Here is an 18,941-nt window from a genome sequence, read left to right on the forward strand (position 1 = left end):
GAGGCTCGGAACCCTGCGAGAGCATTGTTCTTGTTCTGTACGTTTAAGGCTGTGGAATGATCTCCCACCACATACAGTACAGTGTTAGGCTATCAATGCTTTAAAATCCTGTCTTAAGACTCATAATTATACCTAGTAACTCTGATTGACTGTTTTAATTTTTGTTTTCTGCCTCTATTGCTTGTGTATATCTTTTTTATTGTAAAATAAAAAAGGTATTGGGATTATATGTCACGAAAGGAGCAGTATAAAAAAAGTTAATTAAAAATATAATAATCGTCATACCGTCAGGCGGGGAGAAGTATAAAGTGTATTACACTATGTATTTATTAATTTGTTGACGGGTCGCAATGCTCTGTGGAAGTGTGAGGTGCTAAAAGGAGACAGACTTTACTTAAAAGCCCTTGTTCTTAATAAAGAAAGAAAAACATAGACCGTAATTTAAAATTATATTACAATAGCGATCGATTTCACAACTGATTGTGGCTTCATCTCTGCTCACCCGACATTTCAGAACCCTGGACAGAGAAATAGGGCGTGCAGGTTAGAAAATATTTCTAGTTACAATGTGTGGTCCAACTTTTACATCCTTTGACCAAAGAAAAAGATTAACTATATGTGACCGGGACAGAGACAGAAATCTTGTAGTCGGAATTAATTCAATTGAATATCTTTTATTTATTTAGGATGACTTCTAAAACAATGTAATTACTATCATTGTGTTGAATATTCTTTCTCTTATATATATTGTTTTCTAAGGTTGCCGCTAGGTGGTACACGTTACGGTAATATATATATTGTAACGCTTACGGCCGACAGGCACTGTGTAAGAGCCGGCGTACCAGAGCAGGTGACGTCACCGCCCTTCCCTGTGATAGCAGGACTACAGCTACTGGGCTGTGGAAAGACCTCTCTTTAGCTCACCGGGCTGGGTCACTGCTGAGTGACGCGGGAGTCCCGGGTTCGAGCCCCCGACAGTGGGGGGCCGACCTAATGCGGCAAGGGTGCCCGCCTGAGCCCCCGTTGCGTTACAATATAAACGTTAGTTACAGTACTTACTACTGCTAATCGCTTTTCTCCCATTTTCATTTCAATGTAAACCGGTGAAAGCTTTACTTCTTAGATTTAATTATTACTGGTATCCAAGTATAGATGTATATTAAATTTAGACATACACTTCTATATTCTAAACATGCAGTCTTGGCGCAGTATTATTACCCTTGGCCACAAACATGCAGAACGGCAGGTAAAATAAGCAGTTTTGTTTTGTATAGGACTGTGTTGTGCATGGAGTTTCCTCTGTTCATCCGTGCGCCTGCTTGCTGGTGGTGCCTGAAACGATTCAAGGCACAGGGATGGGAAAGAACGTATCTGTGGGGACGGAGAGCTCCTGAAAACTATCACCGTTTTTGTTTTAAATTTTAGACTAACCGGGATAGATTACACATGTCGATGAGACTTAAATCAAGACTCGAGACTTAGAGTCCCTAACAATGTGATAGGAGCACTGACAATTACATGATGCATCCAGTCACAAATCCTAAAATGAAACATTTTTCCTCTGTCAGAACAAACTTATTATACTTTGTCTCCTTCACATTTTTTTTTGTCTCACCACACAAATCTCTGTAGCTCCAAAGGGCACGGTGGAGAAACGTTCCTTTCCGAGAACTGTGCTTGGGGATGAGTAAAACAGGTTGCCAGCGATTACGAGGGTTAAATCATTAAACCCACAAACAAAGGCTCGTACTGACGCAATGTTGAAAATGGGTCTGTCTGTTAACACTTTCCACATCGTCTTGAAACGTTCTTCGCAAGAAACGTGTGCGCCTCGGTCTCTCTCATTCCACTTCACATCATTACGACGAACTCACCGAGCATTTGAAGCGCATTCTCGTTCTCTCCCCCGTGCAGCTGACATGAGGCGTCTGCGCCCAGACTGCTACCTGCAGCGCTTTCAAACTGAAGAATTAACATCTGCTTCCCAGGCTCCGGGTTGTGAATACCAGGATGCCTAACGGGGCGACTTACTCCAACTGTTCGCATAACTGCAGTTTGGATGACCGGGACTACTGGGACAACGAAACTTACTGGGAAACAGAATACCCCGTTAACCTTTTCCCGATTCCCATTTTGACTGGGATATCAGCCACTTGCGTTTTCCTTTTCATTGTAGGGGTTGCGGGGAATTTAATGACCATTTTGGTCGTCTCCAAATTCAAGGACATGAGGACGACCACCAACCTGTATCTGTCTAGCATGGCCTTTTCCGACCTGCTGATCTTCCTCTGCATGCCTCTCGACCTGTACAGAATTTGGCGGTACCGACCGTGGAACTTCGGAGACCTGCTTTGCAAGCTCTTTCAGTTCATCAGCGAAAGCTGCACCTATTCCACTATCCTCAACATCACAGCCCTGAGCGTGGAGAGATACTTTGCAATTTGTTTTCCGCTCAGGGCTAAAGTGGTCGTGACCAAGAGTCGGGTGAAGGGTATAATATTAGTCCTCTGGCTACTGGCTTTTGTAAGCGCGGGACCCATCTTCGTCTTGGTGGGAGTTGAGCACGAAAACGGGACGCTTGCCTGGGAGACAAACGAGTGCAAAGCAACAGAGTACGCGATCAGATCGGGACTCCTCACCATCATGGTGTGGGTCTCCAGCATTTTTTTCTTCTTGCCTGTTTTTTGCTTGACTGTTCTTTACAGCCTCATAGGGAGAAGGCTTTGGAAGAGAAAAAGGGAGGCAATAGGACCTAACATCTCAAGTAGAGATAAAAACAACAAGCAAACTGTAAAAATGTTAGGTAAGACCAACTATCCAAAGGCTTCCAATATTACTTACATTAACCTTTTATTATAACATTTTTCATGCATCCTTAAGTCTTTAACCCCTGCAGATATCCGCAGTAACTTGTCCACGGCGTTGCAATACGATTTGGCAAAGAGGCATTAGATAAACACGCGTCCAAAAGAATGTTACTGTTAAAACTGAGCCAAGCATATTCATCTCCCCTTACTTTGTTATAGATCTCCGTAATTCAAACAAAGTTATATTGCACATTAAACGTCCTAATTTTCAAATGAAACGACGTAAAATGTGCTCATCTTAATAGCAAAGCATTAAGATCATTCTGGTGAAACCTACCAACGGCAGTTTAATTGCATTTCAGCTAAAATGAGCGTGTAGGAGGGTTTGTGTATTTTGTCTGGAAATGGTGTTGTGCGATTTTTGGTACAAGGTAAATGTACAGTTATGAGGCTTAATTGTAATCGTAAAGACAACAGGAATTCATGTGAACTGCTGTTATTAAGTCCTTGGTCTTCTCAATGGGTTAATATTCGGTGTCCCCTTTAACTTTGGCGTTAATGCTGTTTTGTTTTGCGAAAAAACGTTTCCTGAAATGGATATTTTTTAATCATCTAGCACAATTAAGTAAAATGAAGAACGTTAATAATGGTAATTTATTCAACTAAAGGATGTTATTGATGTTTGCGAGAATAACTCCTCACTCCAACACTGAAACCTCAGGAGCCGCAGTCTACGTCCGCATAAAACGAAGAAATCCACCAATTAGAATGCCAGCCTTGTCAGCTGAGAATATCCCCCTATTCATATTCTTTTACTACCATTGAGAAATTGATTGTTGTAGAATCGTAGGGTTCTTCTGTTCTGGAAAAAAAAACAGCAATACAAGCTGGGCTCATATGAATGAATTCCAATACAACCCAGGTTTCGATTTAAAAAATACGACGTAGAATAAGGTACAGACGATCTTACATTGAAAGCTTTTTCTTAGCATTTTGTCGACGTGATCATCTTACCTGTTGGAGTTTGCCAGCACTAATTTAATACGACAGGTGGTTTACAGTTTTTATATTTAACTGCGAGAAATATGTGTACAGATACAATGACGCTGGAAATGTCACTATGCATTGCGTCTTACACAACATTGTGTCTTAGTTTGTAGAAAATCAACCCTGGAACTAATGTCCTCTTAATGTCAATGTCCAACAGATTTTCAAGTATAAAGATTTATTTTTAGGTAGACAAAGCGATAACTCACCTGTCCACAGAGGTGGACTTATTAGGCTACCTTATGTCAGCAGTAGTTCGTTTCTAAAGTATTCAGGTCACAATATTGTATGGGCAGGTGAGCAAGGAGTCATTCTGCCGCTTAACTGGAAATCCAAAATTCGAAAAGTAAAAACTGCCCTTACAAGTATGACTAAGTAAAATTAGTGACCAACTGTACATGAGAGCTACAGTCCAGAAAGGAAAGTTTTGCCCAAGCAGTGCTCTCCCTAATTAAAATCCTGGATGGAGTAGTGGAAGACAGCAATTCACTGAGCCCTGAGTGACAGTGCATTGCCTAGCATGTCAATCATTACAAGCTCAAATTGTACGTACCCAGAAACTAGTAATTGAGGGAAGTCACCACACACTAGAGAGGAGAGACCTATATTTCCCATCTCCCTTCACTTATGTCTGAAAAACCAACATGGAGCTACGTATATACATAAGCAATATACATAAACTAGATGAAAATGGTCTATAAATCAGTGAACATCTGGCGAAGCTATTCAATAACATTCATCCGAGACGTACAACGAAGACATATGCATGCTTACTGATTGCATTCTCAAGGAGAGCAACTGAACTTGGCGAAGCTGATCTGCCTGAACAAACAGAAACACCCATACGGATCATCACAAGTTCATGTATATGTACAGTATATGGCAGCAAGTCAAATGAAGCAATAACTTCATTTGGAATGAAGCAATAACTGAAATACATGTGATGATACCATTTAGGAGCTATATTTAAGATTACAAAAAGCTATCCTTTCAGCAATTAACTAAAAAATCTCAATGATATAAGATCACAGCCAATCCACTATCAGTCATATCAAATCGGAATGCAGATAGTGTAGTCTATGTGAAAAATATCTTCCCCGTTCCACAGTGCCAATTCACATTGACAAAATACACAGGTATAATATAAGTATAAAGCATGTTTTCAGGTAATCTGAAATGGTAGTTCTATATTCTATATTCAGAAAGTCATGTTCAGCTGTCTTGTCATGCTGAAAAGACTAGACCACTGTTAAATGACTAGTCAGGAAAGGTCTGATAAGCGGTAGAGTTAGTGGGTGATAAGTAATTGAGCACCTGACTGAGAGTTTTATGACAGACGTCCCCTGGATAAAAGAGAACATTTTCTATTACTTTTATTTAAAATCGGTCACCACCACTCAGTTCTGTGTTCCACTCATACAGGCTGCTTTATTCTAAAGGACAGTTCAGTTTCCAATTTCATGTGCACCGCCTCCACGTCTGCTGAATAAACACATTCATTTCTAATTAACTTAAGTTCATGACATACCCTAGCTGGTTGAGATGACGATTAAACAAATTCGCATTTATATAACTATAAAAATGGACAACTTGTAAGTCAAGGGTAAAAAACACATTCTAGTTTTGCTTCTTGATGCATACATATATTATACACCTTGTTATGCTTGTTTTTGATAACAAGCATTTGAAAACCATATACTTATTTATCTTCTATTTACTTGATAGCTACTGTACACACTGATGGTAGAATCTACATTGCTCTCTAATATAATTTATGGCATGAATGTTTTGTGAATGAAGCATATGTTACAGGAAATTGGGGCAAAAACCTTCATAATGAAAAAATAAACGTGTATATCCTCCGTTTTTATTGATAATCTAATCTGATTAAAGTTTCCAAGTAATAGGAAGGTTGAGCTACAGTATTTTAGTGATGCAGCAGGCTGTTGATGCTGTTTTGAGTAGGTAACATTTGCATTAACCTTTCATGATGTTTCTATTTTCAGAGGATAGCATTAGTTTCACATTTAATACCAGAAATGTCAGGATTTTTCCAATATTGACTGAGTCTGACTCTTTAGCCGTTTAAAAAACAAATAATGAAAAAGGTTACATTTTTTCATAATGTTCCAGTTTGGTTCTATCACAGATACGGCACAGCAAAGATCACTTTTCAGACTAAACACCCATGAAAGGGACAATGGATTTATCTGCAGTTGTTTTGTGGTGTCACAGGTAATTAATTTGCCTTTTGTTACATACTGTGCATATGTGACTTTGAAAGGTGTTCTCCACAAAAGTGTCAAAAATGTTCCAGAAATTGCTAATATAAAGGCTGAATAAAATTGTGATAACTGCAATCATATGCTGCTGAGAACATCACTGTGGATTATCATGTTTGTTTTAAAAGAGAGTATTTCTTAGCATGAAATCAAAGGATTTGGTTCTTGACATAAGAAGAAACAAATACCAGACATGTTTGTTTTTCTGTGCAAGACAGAAAATCTAAATTAAATTCTATTATTCAAAATGAAGAGCAGTTCACAGTTGCCACTTTTCCATTCTATCTCCCCTTCTTTCCATTTTCTGTGTATCCAGTGCATGAATATGGTTCACAGAACTTTGTGTTTGGATTGTTGTGTTTTAGAAATAATTTGCAAAAGTGCTCAGCAGTCCAAACACTTCAGGTGGGTGAGGGCAACAGATTTGCCTCTGTTTCAAATGCTTCAGTGGAATACGTCCTAATGTCGTGTAATACAGATTTGGTTTCCCTAGAAGAAGAACACGGTTCTTTCATCCATCACATTGTAATGCAGCACACTAAAGAACTGCACATTATAAGGTTTGTTTGATGTGAAACAAAGCAATAACTAAAAGATCAGAACCATCAATCAATCTCACTAAAGATATTAATAGGATCCATTTTTCTCTTCCTCTTTGCAGCTGTTGTGGTGTTTGCCTTTGTGCTCTGCTGGCTGCCCTTTCACGTTGGCCGCTACTTATTTTCCAAATCATCTGAAGCAGGCTCCCCGTTAATGTCTCAGATCAGCCAATACTGCAACCTGGTCTCCTTTGTCCTCTTTTACCTGAGTGCGGCCATAAATCCCATCCTCTACAACATCATGTCCAAGAAGTACAGGGTAGCGGCTTGTAAACTCTTTGGACTAAAGCAAGCCCCAAGAAGGACAGCTTCCACCATGAAGGACGAAAGCTCCCCAGGCTGGACAGAGTCGAGTGTTAGCACATGACAAATGCCTTGAACATCTCCACAAGAAGATCTGGTATGCCAGAAAAAGCCATTCCTTATGGAGCTCTTTTGAAGAAGCGGGTGTCAACCCATGCTCATACGCCACTTCGGGAGGAGGATTGAGTGTGAAGCACACGTGGAAATTCATTTAGGAATTCATCTAACAGAAAAACAGGATACATACTTCAATATACTGAAATCACTTTCTACTTTCTGACTTGATGTGCCTATGTATTCCACAAGTCAAACAATCCAGGCAATACTCCTACATGGTATCCCCTTCAAAACATAAATCCTGATAGTTCCAAATGCATCTTCACCATTGTAAAAATGTACTGTACATATACATTGAGACCTGATTTTGCAGTGACAGGCCAGGATAGTACCTATGATATTCTTCATGATGTTATCATTCTTTCCAGTGGTGAGTATAATGACAGGAAAAAATACATGCAAGACAAAGATAATCACTGCCACTGGAAACATTAAGAACCCTAAACTGGAAACCAAACGATTAGAAAGAACTGGCAAAATCATTTTCCAGATGGGTCCTGCTGATAGCTCACTTACTGAAATGTTGCCTTTTCATATATGAATAGTGACAAAGGTCCCCTTTTCTGCCCTAGTTGCTCAGCAGTTTAAAGAAAAATGAAAAGCTTTGGCACTGCCCTCACATCTTGACAAGCTCCAGATGACTAAATGATCACTGTAGGCATTGCAGTACTCTTGGACAAGTGAGTGAGGTGCCTCTACATACAATGATGCAGTAATGGTGGTGCTGTAACTTTTTAAAATTGAATCTCAGTGGAGGAGTCTTGTCACTTTACCACGTGCTAAGAATAGTCTGCTTATCTTAGTGTTAGGTCAGATATGAGGCTATTGAAGAAGTACAAGGGATAAGCAAAGATAATGCAAGAAGCCATTAACAGTCTCTGCTGTTAATCAAGATGGACATTTAAAATACATTAGTTTGAAGGAGCAAGACAAAAGTGGTTTCACTAAAAAAAAACTGTGGATGATAACTCCATGAGTTCATTAATGCATGGTGTGCTTCAAATAGCTCCATAATGTAGATTATGCCATCCTATTGAAAGTTCTTTTTTTCTGGTATTTAAGAGCTAAGCTTAAAATGAAACTAAGTTTATTAATGTTACAATGACAAGTACAGCTGGAGCTAAGCTTATTTTTGATATCAAGTTATGAATTTGATATATATGATAATACAGTACCATTTGCAATATCTGCTTACAGCCTCAGTGCACTTTTTATTGATGGGCATGCAAACTTCGAAACCTTCTGCAAATATTTCCTTGTTCACAAGTGTGTCATTGTGCATAATGAATGACAAATCTGTGCACAAGTATGAAAACGCTATGTAAAAATATGTACATATATTAATATATGAACGGGTGTCTAGTTTTTGTGTTTTTTTTCTGTTGTATTTGTAATAATGAAAGATTAATGTACAGTATTGTTTTAATAAAATTCCTTACAGGAAACAGTATTATACAGCTTTTTCTTTGTCTTTATGAACTATGATAATATTTCACATACTCTATTATCACATATAAGGAAAGAACATATCATTCATTTAATTATTGCTTATTAATATTGCAACATGAAAAAATACAGAATAAATACTCTGCTTTCTTTATATTAAGTCATGGTATAAAATGAATCTCCAAGCACTCAAAGATGTATATAAATAAAGCTTTTTATTAGATTTTTCTTTCAGTGGATTTTAATTTTAATGTCTAATTTAATTTAGTTTAATGCAGCACTGTAAGTTTTTATTTCAGATCTTTTTTATCTTCAAATACCAATTGTTCAAGGAAATGTATCACAAAGAGTTTCATCCAATCCAAAAAACCCTTCTAAAAAATCTCCCCCATTCTTAAATAAATACAAGAATGATCAAATCAACCTATGCCTTAGGCATCAAACAGTACTTTATACGTTCAAAGATTTGAAGGACATAAGGTAAGCTGTGTAATAATTTAGTCCTTAAGGAAAAATTCCTATATTTTGATCTCAATTTCTGACTCCAGGAAATGTGAATGTTTTTGCTGAAGTTTAACTGATATAAAGAAGGCTTTACATTTTGAATCCTACATTTAATGTTTATATTTATGTTACATAGACCTTCAGAAAGACCGGGTTTGCATCAGAATGATAGAGTTCTCCCCTTATAAAAAGTAGGAAATACTTTAATTCATATACAGTATATCTTAAAACTCAACATGGAAGCAATGCACACAATAATAGCAAACAAATCTGCAAACAAAGGAGTGGATGTAATAAGTTCATTTTATGTCCAATTCCATTTGAATTTGAATATCTGCTTCATTCTCTAACAGTTCTGAAATACAGCCATGAATGGTTTGTACGCTTGAGAGATTTCCTGTAATGTTCCTTGGAATTTTATTTTTTGTATTTGTCAGTTTCCTTTAGTAAACAGTTCCTGAAATGCGCATTTACATAATTAAAAATAAGGTTTATCTCTATGGTACAGATCTATTGATTTAAGTTTCACTTCACTTAACCAAATTAGTTTTACACAGAAACCAAGTGGGAATCAATTCAAGACTTCAGGGATGGATGATGTTGCCAAGAACAGCCTTGTTGTTTTTTTTCCCTGTAGACGTATATCGACTGTATTTGTTGAATTTACGTGATGTCTTCTGAAACCGATCCTGCTACAGCTCCCACGCTGGAGAATTAAAATCTGAAATATTTTTTTTTTAAGAAGCTGTCCTATTATTTACAAAGATCACGGCTGAAAAAACATAATTTTATAGCAAATTTGCCAAATTTAGCCATCGGAGAAAGAAACATGTTTTGGATGGATGTAATTTACGTCCGTAAATTGACAACAACGCATTTAGAGGGACAGGCTAGAAATTATTCTTACCTCATAAAAATAAAAATAAACTACATATCCATTTCATTCTCAAGAAAAAAAAGTTAAGGAAAAACCCTTAAAATCACTACCATTTTGGCTTTTAGCATTTAGAGATCAAGCATTCAATAATTTTAGTTTAGTGCAAAATGTATTTCAGAACTATTTGGGATTTTCTTCCACATTTTTGAAAAAAGAAATAGTTGTAGTGCACACTGAGGGATGCTTTATGCTTTTAGAAAATAGACAGGGGGAGCTCTTTGAACAACTTTTTTTTCTGTCCCTTACATTAAACATCTCCTCTGGTTTAGTGTATAAAATACAGCTAACTACCAAAAGTATTATTTTAAGAAAAAAAACTTCATTAAATTATCTATATTTATCATGAAATTATTAATAAAATTAACATTAATAACTAGGAGAAGGTTTAAAAATAGTTTTATGCCAGTTTTTTAAACAGGTTTGTAAAGTGGTATGGAGGCACAGGGGTTAGTATTGCTGTCTTGCAATGCTAAATAATTTTGTTACTGTGGAATTGCTTTTTTTTAAATTACAAAAGTCTGTCTTCTTATTATAATATTTCTAACAGTCAATGGGCTAATTATCTGCTGTAGTTGAAACAGAATTCTTGCAGAATTTCTGTTCTGCAGAAAGCATTCATGATTTATGATATACAGTATAAATCATAAATCATGAATTATTTATTGATTAAAAAGACCAGAATTTTCCTTTTAAGATCTCACAGCATCTAAAAATAGATTTTTTAATCAGTTCACTTACAGATAACAGGCCAAAGCACACATCCTTATCCCTGCCTCTTCCTCTCTCTCTGTCTCTAATGCTTTCTTTCATAACTTTTTTTGCAGACTAAAACCTTCATGAGGATTCCACATTCCTATATAAATAATAAATTCAAGCGTGAACTATTTATTGTATACGCAGGTGACGGGTATAAAATTTGTCTCTTGTGCGGCCCCTAGTGGCAGTCTTGTTGTCACTGCACCCCTCGGTGTGGTCGGCCTCCCACAACAGGAATTAAAACCTCTTCAGTAAATCATGTTGTCGCTTGAAGCTTGATGACTAACTTCATAGTCATGGCCACTAGGTAAGCGTAAAACATATCCTTCTGATCCAGGTTCCCAATCCCGGTCCTCAAGACCCACACACTCAATTAAATAATTGAACCAAAATAGACCTAGTAATAGGTTTAATTTGAACTCTAATTCTTTGCAGTTCATCAACATGTAGGAGGATGCTTTCTAACTACTGCATTTTATGTAACTTAAAATACCCAGCCTCTAACCATGCAAGTTTTTGTTTCAGCCAAGGATTCCTTTATGTAAAAGACCTCATACAGGAACTCAACAGCAATGAAAACCAACTAGACTGGGACTAGGATCTTTTTTTTTATTAAAAAAAACAAGTCACAATTACATATCTTAGGGATAATTTTGCAAAGATTTGAATCTTCTGTTTTAAGAGCATAGCAGGTTATGCAGCCTGATATCATATGCTTAAAAATGTATAGACTAAAGTGTAAAAGCATACTTCAGGCAGAAACTAGATCATCCTGCAACTCACAACTGACAATTGACATGGGAGACCTCCTTGGAAAGCTAGGGTTGTTGCTGGAAAAGGTGTTAGTGGGACCAGTAGGAGGCACTCATTCTCAGGCTGTATGGGTCATAAGGCCCCAGTATAGTGATGGAGGAGACTGTACTGTAAAAAAGTGCCATCCTTTAGATGAAACGTAAAACCAAAGTCCTGACTCTCTGTAGCAGGGGTGTAGCCAGGAATTGATTTTTGGGTGGGCCTGTGCAAAAGTGGGTGGCCCGGACTCTAACTGACCGTCCTGCCAGCATAGGGGCACCCCTCCAATTTACAATGCAATCCTCGAGCGTTATATTCAAATAGTAGAATTAGCGGAACCTTATATATACATACTGTCTCTCTCTCTCACACACACACGGGTTAAGCAACAATTACCTAGGCTGCCGTACGCTACTGTGCCACGGCGGACACACACAAAATAAACAACCAGTGCCTACCTCTGTTGTGAGGTTTTGGCCTTCTAGACCAGACGCAGGCGTCGGGGCTTGGAACTGAAAATGGCGATAATCTCGTCACTGTCTAGAGAGTCGGCAAATCCCCGTTCAAATGACAGCTAGTTTGCAAAGGTCTCTCATATGAGGACTTTGTCTTTAGCTAAAGAAAAGCTGCAAGAGCTCATTTTCACTTGTTGCTTGTAACAGTTCTAAGTATTTCGTATGCCTGCTTTTAGATTGTTCAGTAGTTTTACGAGTTACTCTGAAGTTAATATTTTATTGCCAAATGCAAGATTCAAAATCCGTCCAAAATATTGTATTTAAAATACCAAGCAGGGTTTACCTTGAGCTCCGTGAAGTTGCCCCCCTACAGACAGCACAAACGACGAAACCCACTTCATTCGATAGTGCTACGTTTGTGCCGTTGAAAGTAGCGTTTGTGCCGCTTTCGTTCCTGAAATATAGCGCCTTGTTTTTCCGGTGATCAAGAGACCATGCACGGTGACTTTGACCTCCAGTGACCCCGTCTGCCGAGTTCAAGCGTGTGTTACCTGTGCGAGAGTAACAGTCCTGCAACTGTGTTCCCGGGTGGGGGGCGGTGGTGGATTTTGTATGTAATATCAGTGTCTTCTGTGCGTTTGTGTGAGCAGGAAACTTAAATTTGTCACGAATATCACATACAATAATCAGAGGAGTATTGGGTGTGGTCTCAAGAAGCGAACACTATCAAACAATTGCATGTTCTTACCAAGAAGCTTTAACGAGCGCGTCTTTATACTTCGTAGCGGTGTGCTTTTTTAAAAATCTGAAGAAGTGATCAGTTTCTGTCTCCTTAAATAAACACGCACCAAGGGACATGTAAAGATTCGACCCGTCAGTCGAGACAAGTGTTCAAAAAGGCTTGAGTCTGCAACTTTACGAACAAGACCACTGTTGCACTTTTTATGCAAAGCACATTCGTTAACGTGGAAAAAGAACCAGGGTGTTTTTTAAGGGGCACCACAAGGTTGTCGCAACACTGGAAATTTCACCGTCTCACATCCGCGGACCGCGGCAATATTGGAAACATATTTTTTTATTTTCACATAACAGAAGTGAACATATATCTGAGTTCTTTAATAAACTGTCATTATCCGTGTGTTTGTATTTACAGGGTTCTTATGCGCAAACATGAAGCGATGAGGTCACAGTCCTTTGATCTTTGTGTTTCCGGCCAGTCCTACACCGTGAGGGCACACCTGCCCCCTGAAGACACAGATGGGCGCCTGTGTTAGATCCTCAGGGGAGGTCGAGTCTTCTGCAGTCTGCAATGTAACGACCCAGACATGTTTGTTTGTCCATGAAGTTGCCCACCCGCCCGTCGAACAGCACCAACGACTAAACTCACCGCAATCGTTAGTGCTGCGTTTGTGCCGGTTTGTATCGCTGTAAGTAGCGTTTGTGCTGCTTTCGTTTCGAGATATAGCGCAAACCGGGGTTTTTCGGGTAATCACGTGACTATCTACAAGGAAGTTTACAGGTACCAACAAACTCGGTACTTGAACTCCTGATTGTGATAAAAACATGGTGGCAATTTGTTTTCTCAGTCTGTCTGGTCAGGTGGGGTGGATGTTTCAATATAATATAATTTCAAGATAGCGCCTTTTTCCTGGCTGTGACGCCACTCTGTGACGTACAAAACGGCAAAGTCACGACCACCAGATCTTTCCGTTGTGATCTTTTGATCAGTTCACCCCAGACTTTGCAGCCTTTACGCGAATATACAGTCTTACATTGAGAGAGGAGTTACTATGTTATTTCATTGGGTAAGGTGTTTTCTCTTCATTTTAAAACATGTTCTCGAAAATGTACTGCTTGTGTTCTCCTTTTTTTGGTGAAGAGACACCAGTTTCCACATTACCTCTGGTCAACACGAGAGCCCAAATTCAAATTTTTAGGTATTAGTTTCTAGATGATATAATTTATCAATAAAAAAACAAAATTGAAAGCACGAGCATAATAATATAATGATCACAGACTTTACATTTCTGTTCATTTTTAGGTACAAAGCAGAATATTGTAACGCCCTCGCCTGGTGGTGAGGAGGAAGCGCCCCTAGGCGCTCGTAGTACCGCCGGGCATGCTGGGAGTGGTAGCCGGGGAGAGTATGAGGGTCAGCACGATGACCAGCGGCTGACCCTACCTGTGTAAATAATGTCCTAGTAATTCGAGTGCCCTGTGTAGTCCTGTAAAAGTGTAGTGTGTTGTTAGGTAATTACCACCCTAAATTTGTGTACGTGTTCCGTCAGTCTCCTCATGTGTGTGTAGCTCGTGTGGTTGTCAAATAAAGTCAGTGTTTTGGCTGGTTGGTCGCGTCTCCACTGTTCTTTAGTCTTTTTTTCACCTCAAAGCTAGAAAACGTTTTGAGTGAAGAAGATAGGGAAGTACTAGAGAGGGATTTGACAGTAGAAGAGCTGAAACAGGCTATGGAGAGCTTACAGAAGGGAAAAACTCCGGGTGCTGACGGGCTCCCTAAAGAATTTTATTGCACCTTTTGGGACCTGCTTCAGGATCCGCTACTGCTCCTATTCGAGGAAAGCTATAAGACAGAATTGCTGCCTGACTCCTTAAGAGAAGGCACTATCTCTCTCTTGTTTAAGAAAGGAGCAAAGAATGACATAAAGAACTGGAGACCCCTCAGCCTGTTAGGCGTGGACACTAAGATCCTGTCCAAAGCCCTTTTCCTGCGCCTACAAAATGTAGTGGCCTCACTGGCAGGGAAAGAACAGACTTGTGGGATAGCAGGACGCCTGATGAGCGACAACCTGGCCTTGTTGAGGGATGTCTGTCTGTACTCGGAGGATCGCTCCCTCCCTCTGTGCATTTTAGGTGTAGACCTAGAAAAGGCCTTTGACCGCCTAAACCGGCAGTACTTAACATCGGTACTTGAGCACATGAAGTTTGGCCCCATCATGAGAAAGTGGATTAACCTGCTGTACACAGGTAGCAACAGCAGAGTAATGGTTAATGGCAATAGATCACGCCCCTTTGAAGTCTGTTCAGGGGTGAGGCAGGGCTGCCCATTATCCCCCTTGTTATTTGTTTTGGCTATGGAGCCCTTAGCCTGTGCCTTGCGCCAGGATCAGGCCATTAATGGGATACCAGTGCCTGGAAGTGGGGGAGGAGAGGTAAAGACGTCTCTATACATGGATGACGTCACCCTGCTCCTCTCTGACAATGCCTCAATTAGCAGAGCTCTGCAGTGCTGTGATCGTTTCTCTTTGGCTTCCTCTGCAAAAATTAACAAATCTAAGAGTGAGATTTTTTATCAGAACTGGAGGGAGCCAAAAGAAGGACATGATCTCAGGCTGCAAGAGAAGAGAATTAAGGTCCTGGGGGTGTATTTTGGAGAAGAGATGGGAACAGTAAATTGGCAGAACAAATTGCCAATCTTAAACAAAAAACTGATGCAATGGAAGGACCGAGACCTCACCATGACAGGGAAGGTGCTGGTCATCAAAGCTGAGCTCTTGCCTATCTTGAATTTTCTGGCTTCTACCTTCCCAATCCCACACCGTGTTGCGGCGGTGCTGAGGAGATTGATGTTTCAATTTCTATGGGGTGGGAAGCAGGAAAGACTCAGAAGGGAAATAATGTACAGGCCGCTACCCTCAGGGGGGAAGTCTGTCCCAGATATTGCTACGAAGCTGCTGTGCATTTTCCTGGCCTCTGTGCTGAGAGGCTTTGCAACAGCACCTGCAGCGCGTACCTGGACTTATTTTTCCAGGCTCTGGATAGGTAGGGAGGTGTTCAGAGTGTGGGGTGTCAGACCCAAGCTGGATGTCCCACTCTCTGACACATGCCCTGCAATTTATGGGACAGTTAAAAGTTTTCTAAGATCTCACCCAATTGGCCATATTCCCCTCCGAGATGTCAGCGTCCAAAAACTGGAAGATTTTGTTGCACCCCAGAACAATAGGCAGACCCCTGTGGGCATTTTAACATCAGCCCAAACAAGGAAGGTGTGGAAACACACATCCTCTAAGTTTCTGTGCAACATTCACAGAGATTTAGCCTGGAGTGTCGTCCACCAGTGCTTACCGGTACGAACTTTCTTGTACCGTAGGGGCCTCACCCCCAGCCCTCGCTGCGTTAGGGTGGGCTGCGGCGAGGAGGAGACTGTGACCCATCTCCTGTGGTCCTGCTTTTTTGCTAAGGCCTTCTGGGCACAGTTTGAAGATTGGTTGCAAGCTCTCTCGCCCCAATTTACCCTGACCGCTGCTTTCGTCATATACGGCATCTCTCCTGTCAAACTTCCTCCTGACGTGTTTGACAGGATCTGGGCCGTGGTGAACAGCGGGAAAGACGCCCTGTGGAGAGTGAGGAACATGGGGCTGTTCAAAGGCATCGAGGTCCCAGTCAAGGCAGCAGGTAGCCTGGCCCTGTTCATCACCCGAGAGAACTATTACCTCAGAGATCTGTGGAGAGAAGGGAGGGAGGAAGCAGAAAATCTGTGGGAAATAGAGAGCATAGGTCAATATCTCAAGAAACTGTGAAAAACATTATCATGTTTAAGTAAAGAATGTGATTTGCACCAGAAAAAAAGAAATTGTTGCTATGTAACTGGTACCGTGTCAAATGTAATGAGATGTGATCATATATACTGTTTTAAGTATGTATATTAATGTAAAGCTTTCTAAATTGTGATGCCCTGTACTTTTTTGTGAAAAGAAAATAAAGTTCTTAAAAATCGAATCCACTGTTCTTTAGTTCTGAAAAGAACCTGCAGCGTTACATTGGTGTCAGAAGCGGGGTGGGATAGCCCTTCGCCGGGGACGGCGATTTAAGCGGGGGAGAGTGTAACGCTTACGGCCGACAGGTACTGTGTAAGAGCCGGCGTACCAGAGCAGGTGACGTCACCGCCCTTCCCTGTGATAGCAGGACTACAGCTACTGGGCTGTGGAGAAATCTCTCTTTAGCTCACCGGGCTGGGTCACTGCTGAGTGACGCGGAAGTCCCGGGTTCGAGCCCCGGACGGTGTGGGGCCGACCTAATGCGGCAAGGGCGCCCGCCTGAGCCCCCGTTGCGTTACAATATGTTTCCCCTACCCCCTTTAAATATACGATAGAAAGTGTTCAAATACAATGTATTCATTACAGAAAGCAGCGGAGACAGTTATATTGCACATAAAAATGTATTTATTTCGAAGAGTACGTGACATTGTGAATCAATAAAGACGTTAAAAAATAAGCCGATGTAGTTATTTTGCAAATAAGTAAAGCATTTGAAAAATAGATTCTCATTGACAGTAAACACACCGATCCACCTGGCGCCGCTAGCTTGAACAGCTCTCAGACCCGTGATTAGCTAAACCCCCGAACAGTTCGGGCCGCGATTGGGTGAGGAGTGAGAATCGGCACTCTGATTGGGTAAAGCGCCACAGCGGAAGTTCCGAGAACATGTAGATACACAGGTGATGGATGTTCTTCTTGGTCCAAATATTGTCGCCCCGGTTAACCGTGTGTGCTGTATGAGCACGCTGGATTTACAGTAGCACATCCATTGGTTTCCAATTACTAATCAATCTAAGCTAAGTCGCAAAGAGGTCAAAACTGAAAAGCAGACAAAGAATGGCATGGCATCCACAGCGCGGTCATGACTCCGATAGCATGTCACGACAGCAGTGCGCACATCACGATTACATCGCGATACCCAGGGCGACTGGTGTGGCGCCACTGTCTCGACATGAAGCCCGCATATCGCAATATGACATACCCCGGCAAAAATGCCCCGCCCCATGTCGCGACTTGAAATGCCCTATATCGCGATATGACATGCCCAGCCAAAATGCCCACCCCCATGTCGCGACATGGAGTCCATATATCGCGATATGACAAAAAACTGTTACGCCCATGTCGCGACATGAAGCCCGTATATCGCGATATGACATACCCTGACAAAATGCCCCGCCCCCATGTCGCGACATGAAATGCCCTATATCGCGATATGACATGGCCAGCCAAAATGCCCACCCCCATGTCGCGACATGGAGTCCATATATCGCGATATGACAAAAAACTGTCACGCCCATGTCGCGACATGAAGCCCGTATATCGCGATATGACATACCCTGACAAAATGCCCCGCCCCCATGTCGCGACATGAAATGCCCTATATCACGATATGACATACCCCGACAAAATGCCCCGCCCCCATGTCGCGAGATGGAGTCGATATGTTGCAATAGGACATAACCTGACAGAACATGCTGACCCCATGTCCGGACACAGAAAATCTATATATCGCAACACGTCCTGTCTGGGTATCTCGTGTCCTGATATAAGACCTTTGTTACTAAGTGGCTACACCCCTGCTCTGAAAATTCCTGGGCGTCTCTCAATAAGAGTAGGGGGTGTAACCCCATCGTCCTGGCCAAATTTCCCCCTGGCCTTTACCAGTCATTGCCTCCTATAATCCCCATCTATAAACTGGCTTCATCACTCTGTTCTCCTCCCCACTGATAGCTGTTGTGTAGGGAGCGTACTGGTGCACTATGGCTGTCGTCACATCATCCAGGTAGGTGCTCTAAAGCGCTTTGAGTGGAGTGTCCAGAAAAGCTCTATATAAGTGTAAGGAATTATTATTACAGGCATCCCTCGCTTTTTGCGGGTTCGTACTTCGCGGTTTCGTTTATCTGTGGGTCGCCCTCCCCAAAAAATCCCTGTACTTTCCCGAACATTCGGATGATGGATAGGAGCATTAAGATTGTTCGGCAACTGGAACGGGTCTTCGAGCCATACCATATGATGTTCAAGGAGCTGAAGGAAAAAAAAGAAGCAGCATGTTTCTGCAAAGAAAAGAAACCCCAACCAGCCCAAGTGAACCAGTCGCAAAATGAAATTAAAAGAGAGTGAAAA

At 40.9% G+C, this 18,941-nt stretch overlaps 1 protein-coding gene across 1 annotated transcript; it reads left to right on the forward strand.

Annotated features, from left to right (window-relative positions):
• Positions 1 to 2,010: 2,010 nt before the first annotated feature.
• Positions 2,011 to 7,102, forward strand: LOC148836713 (growth hormone secretagogue receptor type 1-like). The gene is made up of 2 exons (XM_088913970.1): positions 2,011 to 2,803; positions 6,798 to 7,102. The coding sequence occupies exons 1-2, from the start codon at positions 2,011 to 2,013 to the stop codon at positions 7,100 to 7,102; spliced, it is 1,098 nt and encodes a 365-aa protein (XP_088770096.1).
• Positions 7,103 to 18,941: the final 11,839 nt, after the last annotated feature.

Source organism: Atractosteus spatula, chromosome 4 (genome assembly GCF_055471065.1).
Source record: "Atractosteus spatula isolate fAtrSpa1 chromosome 4, fAtrSpa1.hap1, whole genome shotgun sequence".
Classification (NCBI taxonomy): Eukaryota; Metazoa; Chordata; class Actinopteri; order Semionotiformes; family Lepisosteidae; genus Atractosteus; species Atractosteus spatula.